The sequence below is a fragment of the Stegodyphus dumicola genome, chromosome 7, assembly GCF_044657685.1.
Source record: "Stegodyphus dumicola isolate Sdum_Otavi_A_Nest chromosome 7, ASM4465768v1".
In the NCBI taxonomy this organism is placed as follows: Eukaryota; Metazoa; Arthropoda; class Arachnida; order Araneae; family Eresidae; genus Stegodyphus; species Stegodyphus dumicola.
In genome coordinates this window covers 59,004,476-59,022,964 of record NC_140774.1, presented here as the reverse complement: position 1 = coordinate 59,022,964, position 18,489 = coordinate 59,004,476, and the positions used below count along the sequence as shown (strand labels likewise).

General features: G+C 31.6%; 1 protein-coding gene across 11 annotated transcripts in view; it reads left to right on the top strand.

Annotated features, from left to right (window-relative positions):
* LOC118205266 (inositol polyphosphate-5-phosphatase A-like) overlaps positions 1–18,489 on the top strand; it is a 121,645-nt gene that overhangs the window by 48,682 nt on the left and 54,474 nt on the right. For 10 of the 11 annotated variants that reach the window (XM_085820283.1, XM_085820279.1, XM_085820282.1 and 7 more), the window contains one exon: positions 8,797–8,846. The exons of the other annotated variant lie outside the window; for it this stretch is intronic. In XM_085820283.1, the coding sequence (XP_085676409.1) occupies positions 8,797–8,846 (50 nt within the window). The remainder of the gene's footprint in view (positions 1–8,796; positions 8,847–18,489) is intronic. 11 annotated transcript variants of the gene reach the window in all.

Here is an 18,489-nt window from a genome sequence, read left to right as displayed (position 1 = left end):
GACAATTTTAAGGAAAAAAATCAAACTTTGAAGTAGGGGGTCGACTTATACGCAAAAAACCTTTAAAAAGAAAAAAAAGAAAAGAAAAGAAGATCTGCCGTCACTGATCGATGACACATCAGCAAACTTGATTATTACATATATCGTTAGGCCCACCAGCGGCCGAGCGGTAAAGTCGCTGAACACTGGTAGTTTGGTCCGAGGTTCGAATCCCGTGAATGGGCTGGCTGCATGGGCGTTTTCGTGGTTTTCCCCATGTGTAACGTGTATATGAGCCAGTTCCCCTTAGAAAGTCCTCCACGAAAGGCATCCCTCCCTTTAGGCAGATAGCCCTTGAGGCTTTGCCATAATCACACACACACATACATATATCGTTATCGTTCGTACAGAAAAAAAAAAAATTATTTATTCTTTCCATTTTATTTATTAGTTTTTTATTAAATTTGTTTGTGCAGCATTTGACAGCATTTCCAGCATGTGTTCATGTTTGCTTCCCAAAAAATGGTTGAATGGACAACACCCTAATGACTGATTGGTTTCAAAATCTATGGTTTTAAAAACCATATGTAATTTTAAGGAAACCTTCCTTTTTGATTTGGGATATGTTTCGACTGCATCGTGCTTATCATGTGCTAAAATGGAAATAAGCAAAAATTTGCTAAAGTGCGAGTGTAATTTTATCAAGTACATTGGCATGCTGTTTATCAGCAGTGGCAAATTTATTTTTCTCAAAAGTCGGGGGGGGGATCGACTTATGCGCAGGTATATATGGTACCTGTTCTTAATCATAAGTATTAAGCTATTATTGCTAGTACCAAATATTATACAAATAGGCTATCTAATGTGATCTGAAAAGGATCTCTTGTTTTTAGGTATGCTCTGTAGTGTGACTTAAATATCTGTATTATAAGTATCCTATGATTTTGTTTTGTTTTTGTTTCCCAGATTAATTTTATGCTATTTGGTCACAGTCAATTTTATACTATCTAAAGTGCGCTATCTGGCCACAAGTATTGGGATATCTACCAGTGGAAAATTTTGGCTGTAATATCAGTGGCATTATCAGGATCAAAGCTAACCATTTTTTCTCCAAGTGCGGTATTTGCGAGTCTTTAAATTCTGCTGTCCAGCACTTCTCTAAATTCTATAAATTTTACTATGCATGAATTCTGGCAGTGTTTCTTCTAAATTCTAAAAAAATTTTCCATTTGTAGATTTGCTACAAGTTGCTTTTCTAAATTAAAAAAAAAAAAAAAAATCTGCTTATGGTGTGACTGCACTGGTTGCATTGCCCATGGAAGCATGACTTTTAATGTAACAGCGGTTGAATTTAGTAACATAAATCAAAATCATGTACTATAAAAGTAGTATGCATGAAAAATCTGTACATCACATTATCAATAAATTTCCAATCATCAGTCAGTTCAGAATTTTCTTCGGTTGTTAACCATACCAATGTTGGTAAAGTAAAGAGGAAGTTGGGTTTGGTAATGTGAGTCACATATAAGTATTGAAAATGCTGCACCTTCCTGTAACAGTATGCAAAATTTCATTATGTTGCAGTCCTCTTATGCCAAGAATGAGCTGGTTTTTGGTGTCTGTGAGGCAGATTATGAATATTCAGGTTTATCCAGACATTTTCAATTAACCTGTGCTGTTTGTGCTCTGGAAACTGTCTGAAATAGTTCTGTACTTTATCAACGTGAGAGTGTTATTCAAAAATAATGATCTGTTACTGCATATTTCTGGGAGATATCTATGGAGGAGCCTATCTTAACTTCAGCCAAATTAAATATTTGTGTAATAAGTTAGAACCAGAGCCGCCACCAGAGTAGGTGCAACCTGTGTGGTTGCACTGGGGGAGAGCAACATTTTTAGAATTCTGAGAAGCATCGAGTAGCAAAATTTTTAGAATTTAGGGGAGGCAATGGGAAGCAGAGTGGCAAAATTTATAGAATTTATGGAGGCATTGAGTTACAGAATTTTGGAACCATAGAGACTACACTTGGGTAGGAAACTGCCTAGCACAAACTGTGGTTAGAACAGCTATTATAAATGTGTTTCATTCACACAAAATTAGTGCCTAAGTTATCAGCTAATGTGAAATTTTAAGTTGTAACCTTCTAGAAATTTATTCTTTTTCATTACACAGAGGCTGTGACTGTAAAATATAGACTGACGGTTTATTAAATGGATAAAATTTTTCATTAAATGCTTGCCATATTAAGTATCTCAGTAATTTTTCCAAGATGGTTTGCATGAAATCTCTGAAAATCTTTCTTATGAGTAAGCATTACAATATGTAGGTTGCTAGATTGTGCTTTGACTTAGAATTAAACTTATGCCTTCTTAAATTTGAGATTAGAAGTATGAACATCATGAACTTGCAGTAGTTGATCATTCTTTAATTAGATTCTTTGTTTTTTTTTTAGCCCAGAGGGTTGCCATTTTGCATTGGTTCACTCTAAACGGCATTTCACTTTTCAAATTGTTGCCAGCAAATATTAGAGCTCTGCATTATAAGGAAATTAAATAATAAAGAATCTGCATGAATGCATGTATGTTTCTCGCACTGAAAAAACAATGGTACCTAGAGGCATCAAATTTTAAATAATTTAGTCCTCCACTCGAATATGGGCATCTGGAAGCCCGAATTTGGAATTAGTATTAGTATGCATTTCCTATTTTGTAAAACTTAAATGAATTTCTGATTAACAAAATCAATGATTTCAAAGCAAGCAATGGCAACACTATACGGGGAGGGGAAAAAAAGTTTTTATCTTCAGCGCGCGACACTGTGCATCGGAAACTCTGATTTTCGATATCCTCTTTTTTAATTTTTTTGTAATATTGCTGTTGAATATAATTTTACAGGTTAAGGGTGAAGAAAATGATATTTAATAAAGGTAACTTACAAAACATAAAAAAAGTGTCCCTTTGGGCATAATATAAAATGATTATTTCATATTAATGCTTTCAGATTTTACACATATGTAAATACATATCTATATTTTTTAAATAGGTGGCTTTGCAATCCCTTTCTAATATTGTGTTGGATATATTTCCATCTGTATGCAGTACTGATGGAGGCCAGCTCTTCAAGTATTTTATTTCACCTGAGCACTTTGACAAAAATTTGCTGTAACTAGGGATATACTCTTAAGTCTGTAAATGTATAGGGAAATAATATGATTGTAAAGCTATGGAATTAATGGCCAGATTCCTTTTTTGATAATGGATTGTACTTTGGAGTTATATCCCATTGTAAGGCAGAGATGCTTCAAATTATAAAGAAAAATAATGAAGATTTATATTTTATCTATATTTTTGCCATTTAATACACATATGCATATAATGGGGGGGGGGAAGTAGTAATTCAAAAATTCAGCTTTTATTTATACCTGTAAAGGCAGAATTTTTACTTACATGCTTCAGTGCTGCAATCTCATTGCTTGTTTGCTTTAAATACTGATGTTTAACTAATTAGTGTTTGTTAAAAAATAAAGAACAGCTTTAGACATTTCAGATGCATCTGTACATAAATTGATCATCTTGATTTCTGAATACATATTACATGTGGCAAATTCTTAGCAAATATATACTGTGTTGTTTGATACTTATATCTCTCACGGAGTGACTACCCAATGGCTGAAAGATTAAGGCTACTAAAATATCCTCACTTGGCCCAGGTCTGATTTTTAATTAGGGCTCACTGAACAAGTTTTTCATGGTTTTCTTTATGAGGGTAACTGAAATACAGTATAAAGTCCATTATCCGGAATGATCTATAATCCATACCTCAAAGCCACAAACTTTTTTTTTTGTATGCTTTACGCATGTGCGTTTAGCACAAAAAATGAAGCAACTTAAACAACTTACATTGAAAGAAATGTATAACAAAGTAAGCAAGTAAATATTAAGCTCTCTCTCTTTTTTTTGTGTGTGTGTGTGTATGTGTGAATTTAGATAACCTTTACATCATAATTTCTCTTTATGCCTGTAATGCGTTTACGTATGCGCATCTAGCACAAAAAACAAAGCAAACAACTTACATTGAAAGAAATGTTTAATAAAGTAAACAAATAAATATTAAGCTATTTTGTAAATTTTGATACCCTTTAGATCATAATTGCTCTTTATTTCATAAATTACGGTTTAATATTTTTAATTGTATAATTTCTGCTTGCCATCTTACCAGATTTAAATTGATGATCTATAATCCGGAAAAACCCCTAATCCAGAATCGCCGAAGTCGCGACGAGTCTGGATTACGGACTTTGTACTGTATAAGCCAGTGATTTCAGAATGTCCTTTACAAAGGAATGCCTCTTTTAGGCGTATAGCAGTCATACGTTTCTCACAGCTGAGTAAACATTTACAAACCACTGCAGTATTTTAAACTTTTTTGTCAGTCTGACTGTGTTTTAATGTTTATGTGAATGACACCCTGAAAATTGAAATAATCATCAGTTAATGTGACTAGATGAGACAACTGTAAGACTCATAAGCTGGATACTGTAAGTACGTCAAAGGAGTCTTCAATCTAAATCTGGGAAAGACCCAGTACTTCTATAGTTACTGTTCAGAAGGTTTGTTGTTTAAAAGATAAACCTTTTTCTTGCAGTCACTTGAAAATAATTTTATCGAGTAGTAACAAGTTCTTTGCGTCTAGAAGGTCATGTTTCTTCTCATATTCATTTATGTCTGTTTTGTGTGGACTTATGTCTTTGAAACCAAATATTAAAAATGTGGCCAATTCTACTCCTGTTATTAACAAACGGGCCTTTTCGTTTTTCATTGAGGCCTTGATCGCTCTCTACCTTGAAGAATTATGACTTTTATTAACTAATGACTGTTTTTTCCATTTTACTCTTACTTTTGTGGCCATGTTAAGTAATTTTAGCTGAATTAGCCATTTTCACTTTTTGAGGCAGTTCTTATTTTTAAAACAACTTGACTGACGCCATTTTGAACTTTTTCCAAGTCTTTCGACCCCCCCCCTTTAGTTTGTTGGGGCGAGTTCCCACCAACGGACAGTCTTATCACATAGGCTGTTGCCCAGTGACTTTGTTTACCCCTTCTTACGTCACACGACAAGTAGGAGAGCGTTGAAAGACACAGAGGGGAGTTACAACCTCTTTCAGTTTATGCTTCACGATAGAAAAGACTGCATAGCCACAGGTCTGTTTTTTATGTTTCTTTTTCAAAAAAATTTTTTCTTGGTCTTAGCAAGACCCACACTGTTAGATTTCATTTAAATTTAATTTCTGATTTCTAAATTTATAAAGGTTTAATTCTTTAAGATGGCAGGTCTAGCCCATACGTTATTGTATATTTTGACTAATAGCAGAGACCGCTATTTATTATTATTTTTATTATTGTTGTACATCGGAGTTGCATTTTCATTTTTTTACACCTTAATGTGTCATTTTGAGCAGACGCGTTGGGAAATTGGAACAGAGAATTGAGACTAAAAAAAATTTTTAGGGCAATTTATCTATTAATTAAAAATTTCGTAACGCTAAAGTTTCAATTGTCTGTTTCGGCGAAACGCGTAATGGAGTTAGCTTGGTTCGACGTTTAACCAGAAATTTCCCTTGAAAAGCCAGGTTAGACCTCGAATTGAGCTAATTTACCATTTTCCACTTTATAATTTTTATATGTTTTTATTTGTTTTTACTTGTTGCATCGATTGGTTTTTTATATGTTTTAACTTGTCACATCGATAGGTATTTAATGTATTTTTTGACTTTAACTTGTATCCAACGATTGTATTTTATAATTTACATTTTATTTCGCTTGTAGCCTAATTTTTCACCCCTCAATGTAATTGTTTTTTTTTTTAAAACTGTGTTGAACTTTTTCTTGGAGCCACAGCTCCTGATAACTTTTTGGCGAGCTAACTACAATTTCTCTTCTCATTTCCTTAAGTATATATATATATATATATATATATATATATATAATAACAAAAAAATTATTTTAAATATATATAAAATAGCAAATAATTAAAAGCCTTTACTTCATTCAAGTATATGAGACTAGGACCTGACAAACGGCTTACTTTTAAACAGGAGTGTTTTTCTACTATTAGCTAAACAGTATCTCATCAGTATTAATTCTTCCAATTCCTTTTGGTCATATGCTCATATTTATTTTATATAAGGGAAAAAAGTGCTGGTCAGATAGCTCATAAAAATTATGCAGTACATTGTAAAATTTGTAGAAGAAGCTACTGTAATATATTGGTATTACATATTGTATCATCTGGAAAATTCAGCAGTTTTTTAAATCAAGTGCATTTTCTTTTAATTATTTTATTACTGCTGATAAAGAATGAACTTTATCAAAGGAGATGTTTAAATATGGTCTTTTCTGCTCACTTTCTGTAATTCTAGTATCTTGCTATGGCATAGGTTTCGTTCAAATGGCTGTTTCTGATTACACAGTTTGAAAATGGTTTGAGAAGTTTAAATACAGAAATTTTGCCCATGCAAGTAATGCTCTATACAGTAATGTTACATGATAGTAATATCAAGAAGGAGGTTGCATCCTAGAAAAGGAATGCTTTGTGTGTGGGGGGGGAACTTCGGAGAATTGTATACCATTTTTTGTAGATATCCTACTCTGCGAAACCTCATAGCATTTAAAAGAGCCAAAGCAAATGCATGAAAAGCAAGAAGGCAGAGCCAAAGGAATTCTTGGATTTCATATGTGTCATCAATAACATCCTCTATGCCTAGTAAGCGGGTTTGGGAAAAAGTTCAAAAACCATGCAGAATATGTTAAGACCGCTCACTTTCCTTTTTGGGAAAAGATGGCTGAGTGATTAGCTACATAGAAGAAATTGCGAATACTATTGGTGAGACATTTGCTGCCATTTCTTCCAAGAGAAACTATTCACCTGCATTTCTTTCTATCCAGCGCTCAGAAAGAAATTCCATCGCATTCAACTCTTTCAAATCTGAGTCTTATAAAAGAGACTTTACTTTGCTTGAATTAAGGAGAGCTTTGTTGCAGACACATAGGTCTTCTCCGGGTCTTGATGGCGTGAATTATGAAATGCTAAAGCATCTGTGCTATAACTCACTGATTGCCCTTCTCATTCTTTACAATAAAGTGTGGAAGGAGCATAATTTTCCCAGTGCATGGAGGAGAGCTGTTGTAATTCCTATTGCTAAGCCAGGGAAAGATCCAAGAAATCCCTCCAGCTATCGGCCAATTAACCCTTACGAGTTGCATATGTAAGCTGTTTGAAAACATGGTAAACAGCCGCCTAGTCTACTTCTTGGAAAAGAATAATATTATATCACCTTATCAAAGCGGTTTCCGAAAGAGGAGAACAGCCGTAGATAACATGCTTCTCTTCAAGACAAGCTTTTGTAAGAAATGCGGTTTGAAAAACCGCATTTGCGGTTTTGCAGCTGAGGTTGGTGGTTCGGTAAAACCATCGAAACTAGTCCTGTGGAAATTTTGTAAATATAACGCTGATTTTTGTTGTTTGTCTTCTGAATTTGTGTTTAATCTCTGTTTAAGGGGAAAACAGATCACTGTGTACATGAGGAGAGCATTCTTCTGTGGGAAAAAAAGAATGTAAAATAATAAGCAAACTGGACATCATTGGAATAAATGTTAAAATGCACAAATACTTCTGCTGTAAGTGGGCATTGAATTCACAAATGCTCTTCAAAGTCTATAGCAAATTTGCGATTTCATTATGGGTGTATATTATCATAAAGTATCTTTTCATATAATGCAGCAAGACTGTATTAATTGTAATGGAAACCACCTTTGTATTGTAATTTTTAAGAGATGGATATATTTGAATAAATTGTAGCAAACTGTCTCTGTGTCTAACAATACTTGTGTTTCTGCTTCACTTGTTAGGAAAACTGTTTAAAATGCTTGGTATCTTGCAGGAAATAATTTTTTTTTCCAAGTATGTTAAATAATAATTTTTTTCAATAATTTCATTCAAAGATGATTTATAAGTTCTTAATAATATGTATATTTGAAGGTTTTTTTTTTTTTTTTTTTTTTTTTTTTTTTAAGAGGTTGAGGTTTTGGTTGATCTTAATATAACTATCAAATCAAAAATAAAAGGGAGGAGGAGGAGGATTATATTGTTCTTAAATACTGAGAATCTGTTTTGGTGTTGTGTTCTTGGTAGATGCAGCTAAATCCTTACTTACAGTTATAAATTTTTTTCACTTTAAATATGAATATAATAAAAGTGCAAGCTGAAAATTTTGTGGGAAACATGGTTTTGCTCTAGAATAGGGACTCCCCCCCCCCCCCGTGTCAGTCTGTAGCAAGCAATATCTGCCATGTGAATTCTGACAGCCCAATAAAATTTAGTCTTGGTAAAGTTGTCAGAATTAAAAGTCATAAAACTGCCTGGGTGAAATGCTTGGGTCTTGTGATAATGAAATTCCAGAAGATGTAAAGGTAATTCAAAACGGTCGTCAAGTAGTGCCTGGTGAACGGATGGACTTAATGAACTGCTATTGACTTTTTCTTAGACATTGATAATTATAATGTTATTTGTGTGTTTATTGTTCTATATTGTTATATTTATATTCACACATTTATAGTTCTTAGTTCAATTTCATGTCATTCGTTAAAGTTTATGTGTATTATATATGTATACATTTTCACTGCTTCAATTTGCATTGCTTTTAAGGCTCGTTTTTAAGGAGGACGTTGTGACTCCTGTTAAGTTTAGCATTTCCATTTTATTATTATTTAATAGTTTGTTTTGTAATTTTTTTTTTTATGTTTGAACCTGGCAACCAGTTTTGTTTTTGAATTTGAATATTGTGATCGGAAAATTCCTGTTCTAAGCAGTTAAGTAAGCAGCAGTTAAGTTACGTTACTGAATGCTTTTTATCATTAAAATGTATGGATCATTTGATCATTATACTATACATGTAAATAGTCGCATTAATATGTATGTGTTTATAAAGTGAAATAAATTTGATATTAAACAAAGTTGTTAGATCTTGAGTCAAAATACATACCGATGGCAAGATTATAAGTAGGAGCTCTAATAGTAGGAAGAGAGAGGCCAAACTGGAAAGGGTGGAGTAAAGTAGGTATGATGTTATATAGGGTACAGAGTTCCTCAACACAAGTGATAAATGATTTGTATGTTTTCAGTTGGGGGGCGGGGGAATACTTATTCCAATGTTTCAAATTCGATCTTTCATACTTATCAGGGAGTTTTAAAACCTGCTTTTCTCTTCTAAATTTTAAAGACTCAGTGTCAGTCTGAATCTCTATGGCAGCAATTGGAATGGAACCAGCTGCACCAGTAATAATCCTGAGTGCCTTATTTTGCATCAAGTTAATATCTTCTTGACAGGTTCTGGAGGCAGTGGCTTGCAAGTTCACTCCCCGTACTCCAAAGCAGGCCTGACATAAGTTTTATATGAGGTCAAAAGAGTATCAGTCAAGGAACCCCAAGTGATGCCAGGCAATCTTTTTAAAAGTTTGAGTCTGTTATTTCCCCTGTTAATCATATGGACATGGAAATGACATATACTACATGGATGATACTTCATCATGGCATATAAAAAAAGTGATGTATTATCCAATTCATTAAAAAGTTTGAATTGTAGTAGTATTATTTTATGGTTGGCAAATTCTGGACATTGCCAAAAGTTCTTGAGGATATATGAAATATTATCTAGAATATTAAATCTGTCCTTGCAATCTGTCAAATTTTGCTGCATCTCCTTTTCCCTTTCGTGGTAATGAGTTTTAAGTACAGAAAACTTTTAAAAATTGGTTGAAAGCACATATAAAAACAATTTTGTTTTGCGTTCTTAATTTTATATTGTGTCTAGAAATGATGGAATGATATTTTTAATAAAATTAATTCAAGCATTTATAAATTAGATGTGTAAAAATGAGTGAACTGCTTTAAGGCTGAATATTAAGTGCCTGATGTAGAAATGAGTAATTTGGAATAAGAAAAGTAATGAAAATATTTATGTTTACCCAGCTAAGGATTTAATTTTATATGTCAAATGCATAATGCCTCAAATAATAGCTTATATTTTAGAAGACAAAAAATTGCGCTTTTAAATCGAATAACAATTATAAAAAAAAAAAAATCCACTAGAGAAACGAGAAACATTAGGAGTAAGATGTATTAAATATTTATATTCTGTCTGTGAATGAAATTATTATATTATTGATGTAATGCACACAGAATTATGATACATTTGAGATTATACATGTTTGAGTGAGGTTAAAATAGCTCTAACCAAAATGAAATCATCAGCTGTTTTAAAACAAAGGAGGGGGGAATATAATACCAAAAAAGTACTTCATTTGTAAGATTAAATTTTGAATTCTATGAGAAAATTTTGAAGGTGAATTAAAATATTTCTGTAGCATTCAACTTTCAAAGTCATCTTTCATTTAATTGTATATGAGACTTAGTTGATCCCAGGGCCAAATTTAGTAGTATTTATTAATATTTATTAATTTTTTGTTCAGACAGTGTTATATTTTCCCCTTTTGAATAAAAAAGGATTCGAGGCTAATACTATTTCCTTCTGTTGCATGCATAGAAAGTTAATGTTATACGTGCTGATTCAAAGTGAAATTTTTCAGGTGGTTAAGCGTTATGCACCAAAATTTATAATTTAGTGTTGGAGGTAAAAACACTAAAGAATCTATGGGGCATGTTGAAGAATTCTTAAGGTAAATGTGTTCTTAATTTATTGTATATATTTAATTTTGCAGTTATAGAATTAGATTGTTTCATTACTAATATAATAGGTTTTTAAAATTAAAAAATTGACAAATTATTCTTGATAAATGAACATTTAATACTCACATGTACACAAACACATACGCACGTATAAACCATGTCCAGAAAAGTGATTACACAGCCTTTATTTTCACAACTGTTAATCAAGGATATCTACTTCCAGTTACAAAAAAAGTTTTAAATAACATGAATATTCATGCTTTAGCCCACCCTTTTTTTTTCTTTTTTGTTCAAAAAATTGAATTTTGCAAATGATACAAAATGTATTTTTTATGCAGTTCCCTGGGGCCTGTAATTCTTACATTCAGGAAATTTATATCCCTGTTATGAAAAATAAAACACAAGCTTAACTTCCAATATGACAAAAATTGTCTAAGATATTTAATTTCAAAATTTGGGATTTTTGGCATCATTGTCAATTTGCCTTGAGATGCCTTATTAATAAATATATTAGAATAATTTGAGGTGATTTTTTTCCTTCGGAAATGTCATTCAGTGGTATTCTTTTGTGGTTTACTAGAGGGTAACCTACTTTAATTTTCAATTACGATCCATATTGTATGCTGAATGAATTATCTAATTAATTGATAAGCTTTCAAATGCTGAGAGGATCTCATTAATTATAAAGTTTTATTATTTTAGAATCATGATATAATATTCATACAATGAAAGTCAAACTAGAAATATTTTTCATTTTAAAATTATTCAAACAGTGCTACGAGTTGGCTGTTTGTCAATACTAAAGTCTTCCAGTGTTTTCTAGTACAGGGGTTCTCTAAGATTTTGTAAATAAAATTTCATTTTTGAAAAGCATTATGTTGAATAATACTTATAACAATTTGCATAGAATGCTTATCAGTTAATCTGTTGGGTCATCTAAAATTTTCTGATGATAAATACAAATGAAACTGAGCAGAAACATAGGAAACCTACATTGAACTTTTTAGCATCATTTTATTCTGAGTTTTTGCCCCTATAATTTTTGTTTTGGTTCTGTGACATCTCTCAAGCACCTGAAAAATTTACATTTTAAAAAATCATTAGGATCATTCTTAAAAGAAGTTATTGACATGTTGTTAAATAATGTAAAAAAAAAAAAAAAAAAAAAATGAACTGCAGGCTATTCAGAGATTCTTTAAGTAACCTGAAGTGATGCAAATCCAAGAGGGCAAGGTCTTGAATATGGGGGTGGGTGACACAAAACATCTCATCCATGCTCAGTATGTTTTCGTCTGACATTCATCGAAATGTTGGGCCAATCGTAGTTGTGATAGAAAGGTTGGTCACTTTTAGGCTCTTTGCATTGATTTTTTTTTTAATATTAAAACTGCCATTTGGAAACAGTATTTTTCTGAATTCGTCTGATTTGGTGGCAGCAATTTGTAGTATATAATTTCTTTGTAGTCTTTCCATGCACAAAGCATTAATTTTTTTTGGATGCAGTCCCCTTTTGGTATTACTAACCAAAAGAGTTATTTTGGCTAACCTTATGATCTTTCTCATGTAATGTTGCATAGTTCAGAGCTGAAATTTACAGGCTTGTAGTTCTCAAACTACCTTGGAACTGTGTCATAAGAAACAGCACACATTTTGCTGGCAATCTAATTAGCATTTTTTTTTCCATTTTAAAATAAATGAGCATAATATGACAAAAATAACTTATAGGTTCTCTGTTCTTAGCACTGTTCTGAAAAAAAAAAAAAAAATTGTGCCCAGCACATTCTAGGTTAGGTTATTTAATTATGGCAAAGCCTCGAGGGCTATCTGCCTAAGAGGAGGGATGCCTTCGTGCAGGACTTTCTAAGGGAAACTGGCTCGTATACACGTTACACATGGGGAAAACCACGAAAACACCCATGCAACCAGCCCGTTCGCAGGATTCGAACTTCGGATCGAAGTACCAGTGTTCAGCGACTTTACCGCTCGGCCGCTGGTGGGCCTCCAGCACATTCTAGAATTATGCAGTGCGAGTAGAAAAGATTGTATTTGAACATGTCCACTTTGATCAAGGTTACTCAGTATCAGAAGTAATAAAATAATAAGAAAACATACTTCAATTTGAACAATGCAGAATTTTTCAGATGATGCAATATTAACATCAGAAACCTTTTTATAAACTTATATATTATCTTCGTCATGTATAAATGTAAACATTGTGTTCAGTTTGTGTATGGTCTCTGAATATGATTTCAAACATGGAAATTAAATAATCTGGTTCAATTTTTTGTATCTGAATTTAAAATTTTATTTTTTATAATTATGAAAAGTGTGAAATATTCTTAAATATAACTGTAGCGATCCAGGATTTGAATAAAAAATTACATTATATAGGTTTTTACATAATTATTTTTCCTTAAATTTAAAAGAGTTTTATGTAATAATATGGTTGCAGTAGCACAGGAAAGTTATTTGCTACCAAAATTTTAAAGTGTTTATGTGTCAAATGTCATATTTTTACCTTTATTGGCAAAAGCAATTTGATGGACAAAGATTGGGTATATTCTGCTGTAACTTTGATTTTCAAAAACTCAGCAAATTTTGCACATTGTTGATGGCAATGTTCTAAGCATGGCCAATAACATATTATAAATACGACAGTAATATATCTGAATTTCATGTATGGGAATCTCAAATTTTATGAAAATTCTAATTCAGAGTTAAATAATAATTAAAAAGTAAATAGTTTACTATCGGCAAGATTGCATTTTAACTAAAAATTAAAAAAAAAATTTAACTAAAAAAAATTAAGAATTAAACAATATTATTTTAAAAAGAATTTTTTAAAAATAATATTGTTTAATGCTTCTATGCACTTAACCAGTAAAATCCGAAGATAGTAAAATATATAACAAAAATCAGAAGTTCAAGGAAGGGATATATGTAATAAGCAACACTATAGAAATAAATTTTAATCTAGATTAAAAGTTGTGTAAAGAATGCAGATAAAGTAATTTGAACTCTGAGAACTCTGAGACAAAGTAAGAGAACTCTGAGAGGGTTTGGGTATGATTTTGACCTTGTCGCATTTAATTGTTGAATATGGATGCTTGGTGAAGAATTTAACCAAAAATTTGCTATTTTCTTTAATGAAGTGGCTGGCAGAGAACCCGGATATACCTTTTTTATGTTGAGTAATCATTGTTGATAATTTTCTGGATGTTGAGTCATATATTGAGTTTCTGTGCTAGTATCTTTGCTACAATTTGGTATAATATATATATGCCTGAAGTATCTACTATGGCAATGTCTGATTTATATGATTATAACGATTTTCAGACTGATGGGACTGGGGTAATGGAAAGTTTATAATCAAATCTTCTAAAGATGGAGTACATATGTGGAGTGATTTGGTACTAGGGAGAAATTCCAATAAATTTGCTATTATTTGATCAGTAATGACTTTATTTTTGTAGAAGTGATTGTAGAAGCTATTTCCCCCCCCCCATTTTTATGGTTGAGTTTTTCCTTATAATCAAGAATATATCTGTTGTTTTTAAACACTTTTAGTTGTAATTATATTCAGTTTCATAAAACTGGTGTGCAACAAAAATTTTTGGCTTAAGTAAAAGGTTATTTTAAGTAAAAGTTTTAAGCTTTTATTTTTTACTTAAAATGTAACTCTGAAACAAATTTTATAAAAATTGTGAAATATAAGTCTTTACATGCCCCTGTTCCCTATGATTATGTTAGTAAAGATTTACGCTCATTATAAAGAATATGGCATTAATAGTGTGACTCAGGTAGGAAAAAAAATTTACTGAGATGATTATGACATACCATGTCAGCGCAGTTTTGGAAGTTCGGCTAATTTGAAAATGTTAGTAATTTTCTGTAATGAAAATGTCTGTCTGTAAAGTGATTACAGGTTCCTTGAGCAGATGCTGACAAAGTATATATATTCTAAGCCTTGTATGATATGTGTTTTATGTTGCAGTAGTAAGCTGCCCCTGATTTGCAATGTTCATCCTGTAGTTTGATTTCTATGATGAATGAAACAAAGTTCTGCTCAGATTTTTAAACTGTTAAATATAAAAGTCATCAGTGTCACATCATGATATGGTTTATGCTGCCCTGATCGGTATAATATTTAGTAGTCCTGGCTTCTGTATATTTCATTGGGTTTGGGTTTGAATCCTCTGGGAGGCATGATGTTTGTGTGGCTTAATGACATTATAAATATATGGTGAGCTGAAGTCCTGTTGAGTGGCTTAGCGATAGCGATTGGGAAAGAGGGGTATCTTTAGGCCTTACCCTTGGGGGTTGATCTCCATGAAAATCGGGACAGAACTGAGCAAAGTGATCCTGTGGCCTATTATGCTGGTAAATGCAATTTAAAAAGATTCGAAGACAACTATTGATTTAATATGAAAAAACATCTTAATTGCAGATATTTACAAAATTTAGAAGCAGTAGATATGCAAAAATGATAAAGCTTATTTTCAAAACATAAAATTTTACATCAAAAGATTAAAGGTGCTATACAAAATGCTGTTTAGTGGAACTGACTTGCAATGATGTGTAGCAGGTGTTGGCAACCTTTTTTTGGCTGTGGGTTAAAATCAACCACAATGTGTGTATTAAGATGTTTTGGGCCAGTGGTGTTTTCATTTTAAAACCATCAGTTTGGGTGAATTATAAGTTTGTTTGAGAAAATAATTCTAATATGCTTTAAACTTTAAACGTAAAAATTTAAATTACAATTTTACGTATAAAAACAAACGTAAATGAATTTTATTTATAACATTTTAATAACAAAAGCATCTGAATTTTTGGTGTTTAAGCTCTGCCTGTTCTTACTTAAAATAAATTTTGTGTGTGAAAATATTTGCTTGCATTTATAAGTTGAACAAAATGCCGATTTTTTTCGCTACTGAAGTCATTCTTGGACTACTGAACATCTCAGAGTGCATGAGGAGAATTGAGCTAACAGTATTAATGTTCTCAGATGTCAAAGAATTATAGAACAGCACTGCCAAACTTATCAATTTCTTCTTGAAATTATACTACAATTTAAATTTAAAAATAAAAATGTGTGTTCTTGACTGGAACTTTGTAATCAAACAAAAATGTTATTGTTATTTAGTTTCAATTAATGTTTTTATATATTCTTCAAGTGTTTGTTTCATATTTGCCTTTTACCTTAGTTCTGAAACTGAAGTGGGTTGCTCTGTGACCTGTGGGTCATAGAATGCTCAGACCTGGTGTATAAAATTGTCATCCTTTTTCCATGAAAGTGCCTGCTGTCACAAGGGCCAATTTGAAAGTTTTGCCATATGGTCATTATAATCCTGGTTTTTGGTATCTGTGTTTAGTATCTTTGTCTCCTTTTGTCATTCAACTGATTGTCTGCTTCATTTTAGTGTGCTTGCCCCTCCCCCCAAAAAAAACACCATATACGAGGGATAATATGCAAGTTAGATAAAAAAGTGCAGCCTTAACTTTTAGTCTCAGCAGTGATGCAGTTCTTTCTGAAGAAGTACAGAATTGCCTCAATGAAGGCAATGATGCCTAGATGCATGAGGAGTTATAGTTTTGGTGCTTTTTGGACTTTTCATTGCTATAATTTAAAAAAAAAAAAACAGTCTTGGTTAGCTTTGAACCATTTTTCTGAATAAGTATTAGATGAGAAATTTTACATATTCTGGATGTTTCAGAAGTAAAATATTTAGAAGAAATGTGGGAATACAATTTTTTTTTTTTTTTTTTTTTTTTTTTTTTGCTAAAAGTTGGAGAATAGAAAAACTAAAATAATTTAAATGGATTGAATTTCTTTGTTCCCTTTTGTTTTGGGGAGGGTTAGCACTCATTACCTTTTTTTCCTACAGCTTAGAAACCAGCAGAATATAGCTAACACCATGAAATATGTTCTAGAAGAATCGGCATGATTGGTGGAAAAATAAATTACAATAAATAAATAAAAATATAAAATATATCATAAGGGCAAAAATTTTAATGCTTCAGTTTAAAGCATTTTTATAATGAGTTAAGCCATCATGTAATTCCTTTTTTATAGCAATGTTTTTAATTACATAAAGCAATGAAACGGTGCTTGAAAATTTTTCATCATTAATATATTTTCAAAAAACTTAATTTTATGGAATGCCTTTGTGTGTTCCTTATGGTTCCTTGAATATCATGATCTTCCTTTACGGCCATAAAGACTGTTCATCATTTAATACAGCTTTCATGAGTCACACATGTAGCTTGAAAGGTGAAGGTAGAAAATTATAGAGGATTTATTTTCAGCATATAAAATTTCTGAGTTGAATGAATTGTGTGCTTTTAAAAGATATAGAGTGTTCCAAGCTTGTGGCATCATTCTGGATGTTGCTATGTAAAGAATATTCTTAACATCAGCATTCAGTATGTTTAGTGACTATAAGAATGTGATCAAAGTTCATTTCTTAACTATATTTATGTAATATAAAATGAGCTGAAAACTTACCTCATCTGAGAAATCTTGTGAAGAGACCTTGCTTTGATTACAAAAATTAATCTTTATTTATGTATGTTATATTACTCACTTGAGGAATGAACATTGGACATTTTTATTGGTTGTCACTCTAGCATCATGTATTTCATAGAACTTGTTATGTAATAATAATGTAACAGGCAGATGCAGACATTCTTTTAATATATTTTGTTAATCGAAAGTGGGAAAACTAACTGACTGGATTCTTGTGTCTCTAGGATTAGAATTATTTGATAGTTAAGCAGAGCAGGTAAATATGATTTTCAGCAAAACAATGTACCTTGTCAAAGATGTCCACATGACCACACACTTTGTTTAAATGTTTATAATATATTTAAATAAAAATTAAATTACTTCAGTGCTATTCTGCTTTGATGTCAGTTTTGGTGAGATTATCCACATTTAATATTTTGTTCTCTCTAAGTTTCTTGCTAAAGCATCTGTAATTGCATACTGATAAGTAATGAAATGTTATAGTGTTTTTACTTTTATTAAAAGCATTTTCATAACAAATCTTTGGTTCTTACTCTGCATTAATTTAATCCCTCTAGTTTCTTTTGATCAAATAGCTGGCAAACATATTTCAAGGGGACTATGAATTACTAAACTCTTGGTGTATTGGGGTAATACTGTGGAACATGCTTATGGTTAACTAAAAATCATTTAATCTGAGGCAAAAACACAGGAAAATAGAATTACCCATATTATAATACAAGTAACAGAAAAATACTAAGCAGTTTATCTGTATTTTCACCTAATCAATCTTCAGATTTTTTTTTTTGACTGTGTAAAATTAAATCATCATTAAATTAAATTAGTAATGGATCACACTTAAAAACAAAAAGAATAATGTATGAACAACACTTGTTTTTCAGTTGAAGTCGTTATGTACCAAATTTTGGCTGTGCACTTGATTTATTTCTATAAATGAGCAATTTTAACTAATAGTGTTCATATGTTCCACAGTACCTACAATTACTTTATATATTTTGCATTAAAAACCATTCCCAAAAACTATGATGTCATAAGCCATCACTCTTGTTATCACTCTTGAGATTTAGTACTTCGTAATTTTTAATGTAGATATTTTGAGTTTTTATGTATTTTTGCCTTCTCGCAAAGTGAGAACTGAATTAATTAAATGAGAAATACTCAATCGTCTGTGAAAAACTGTTTCTGTTTTGTTTTGTTTGCTTAATTTCTTTTATACATAGTTCTAGCTTTATTATAGTAT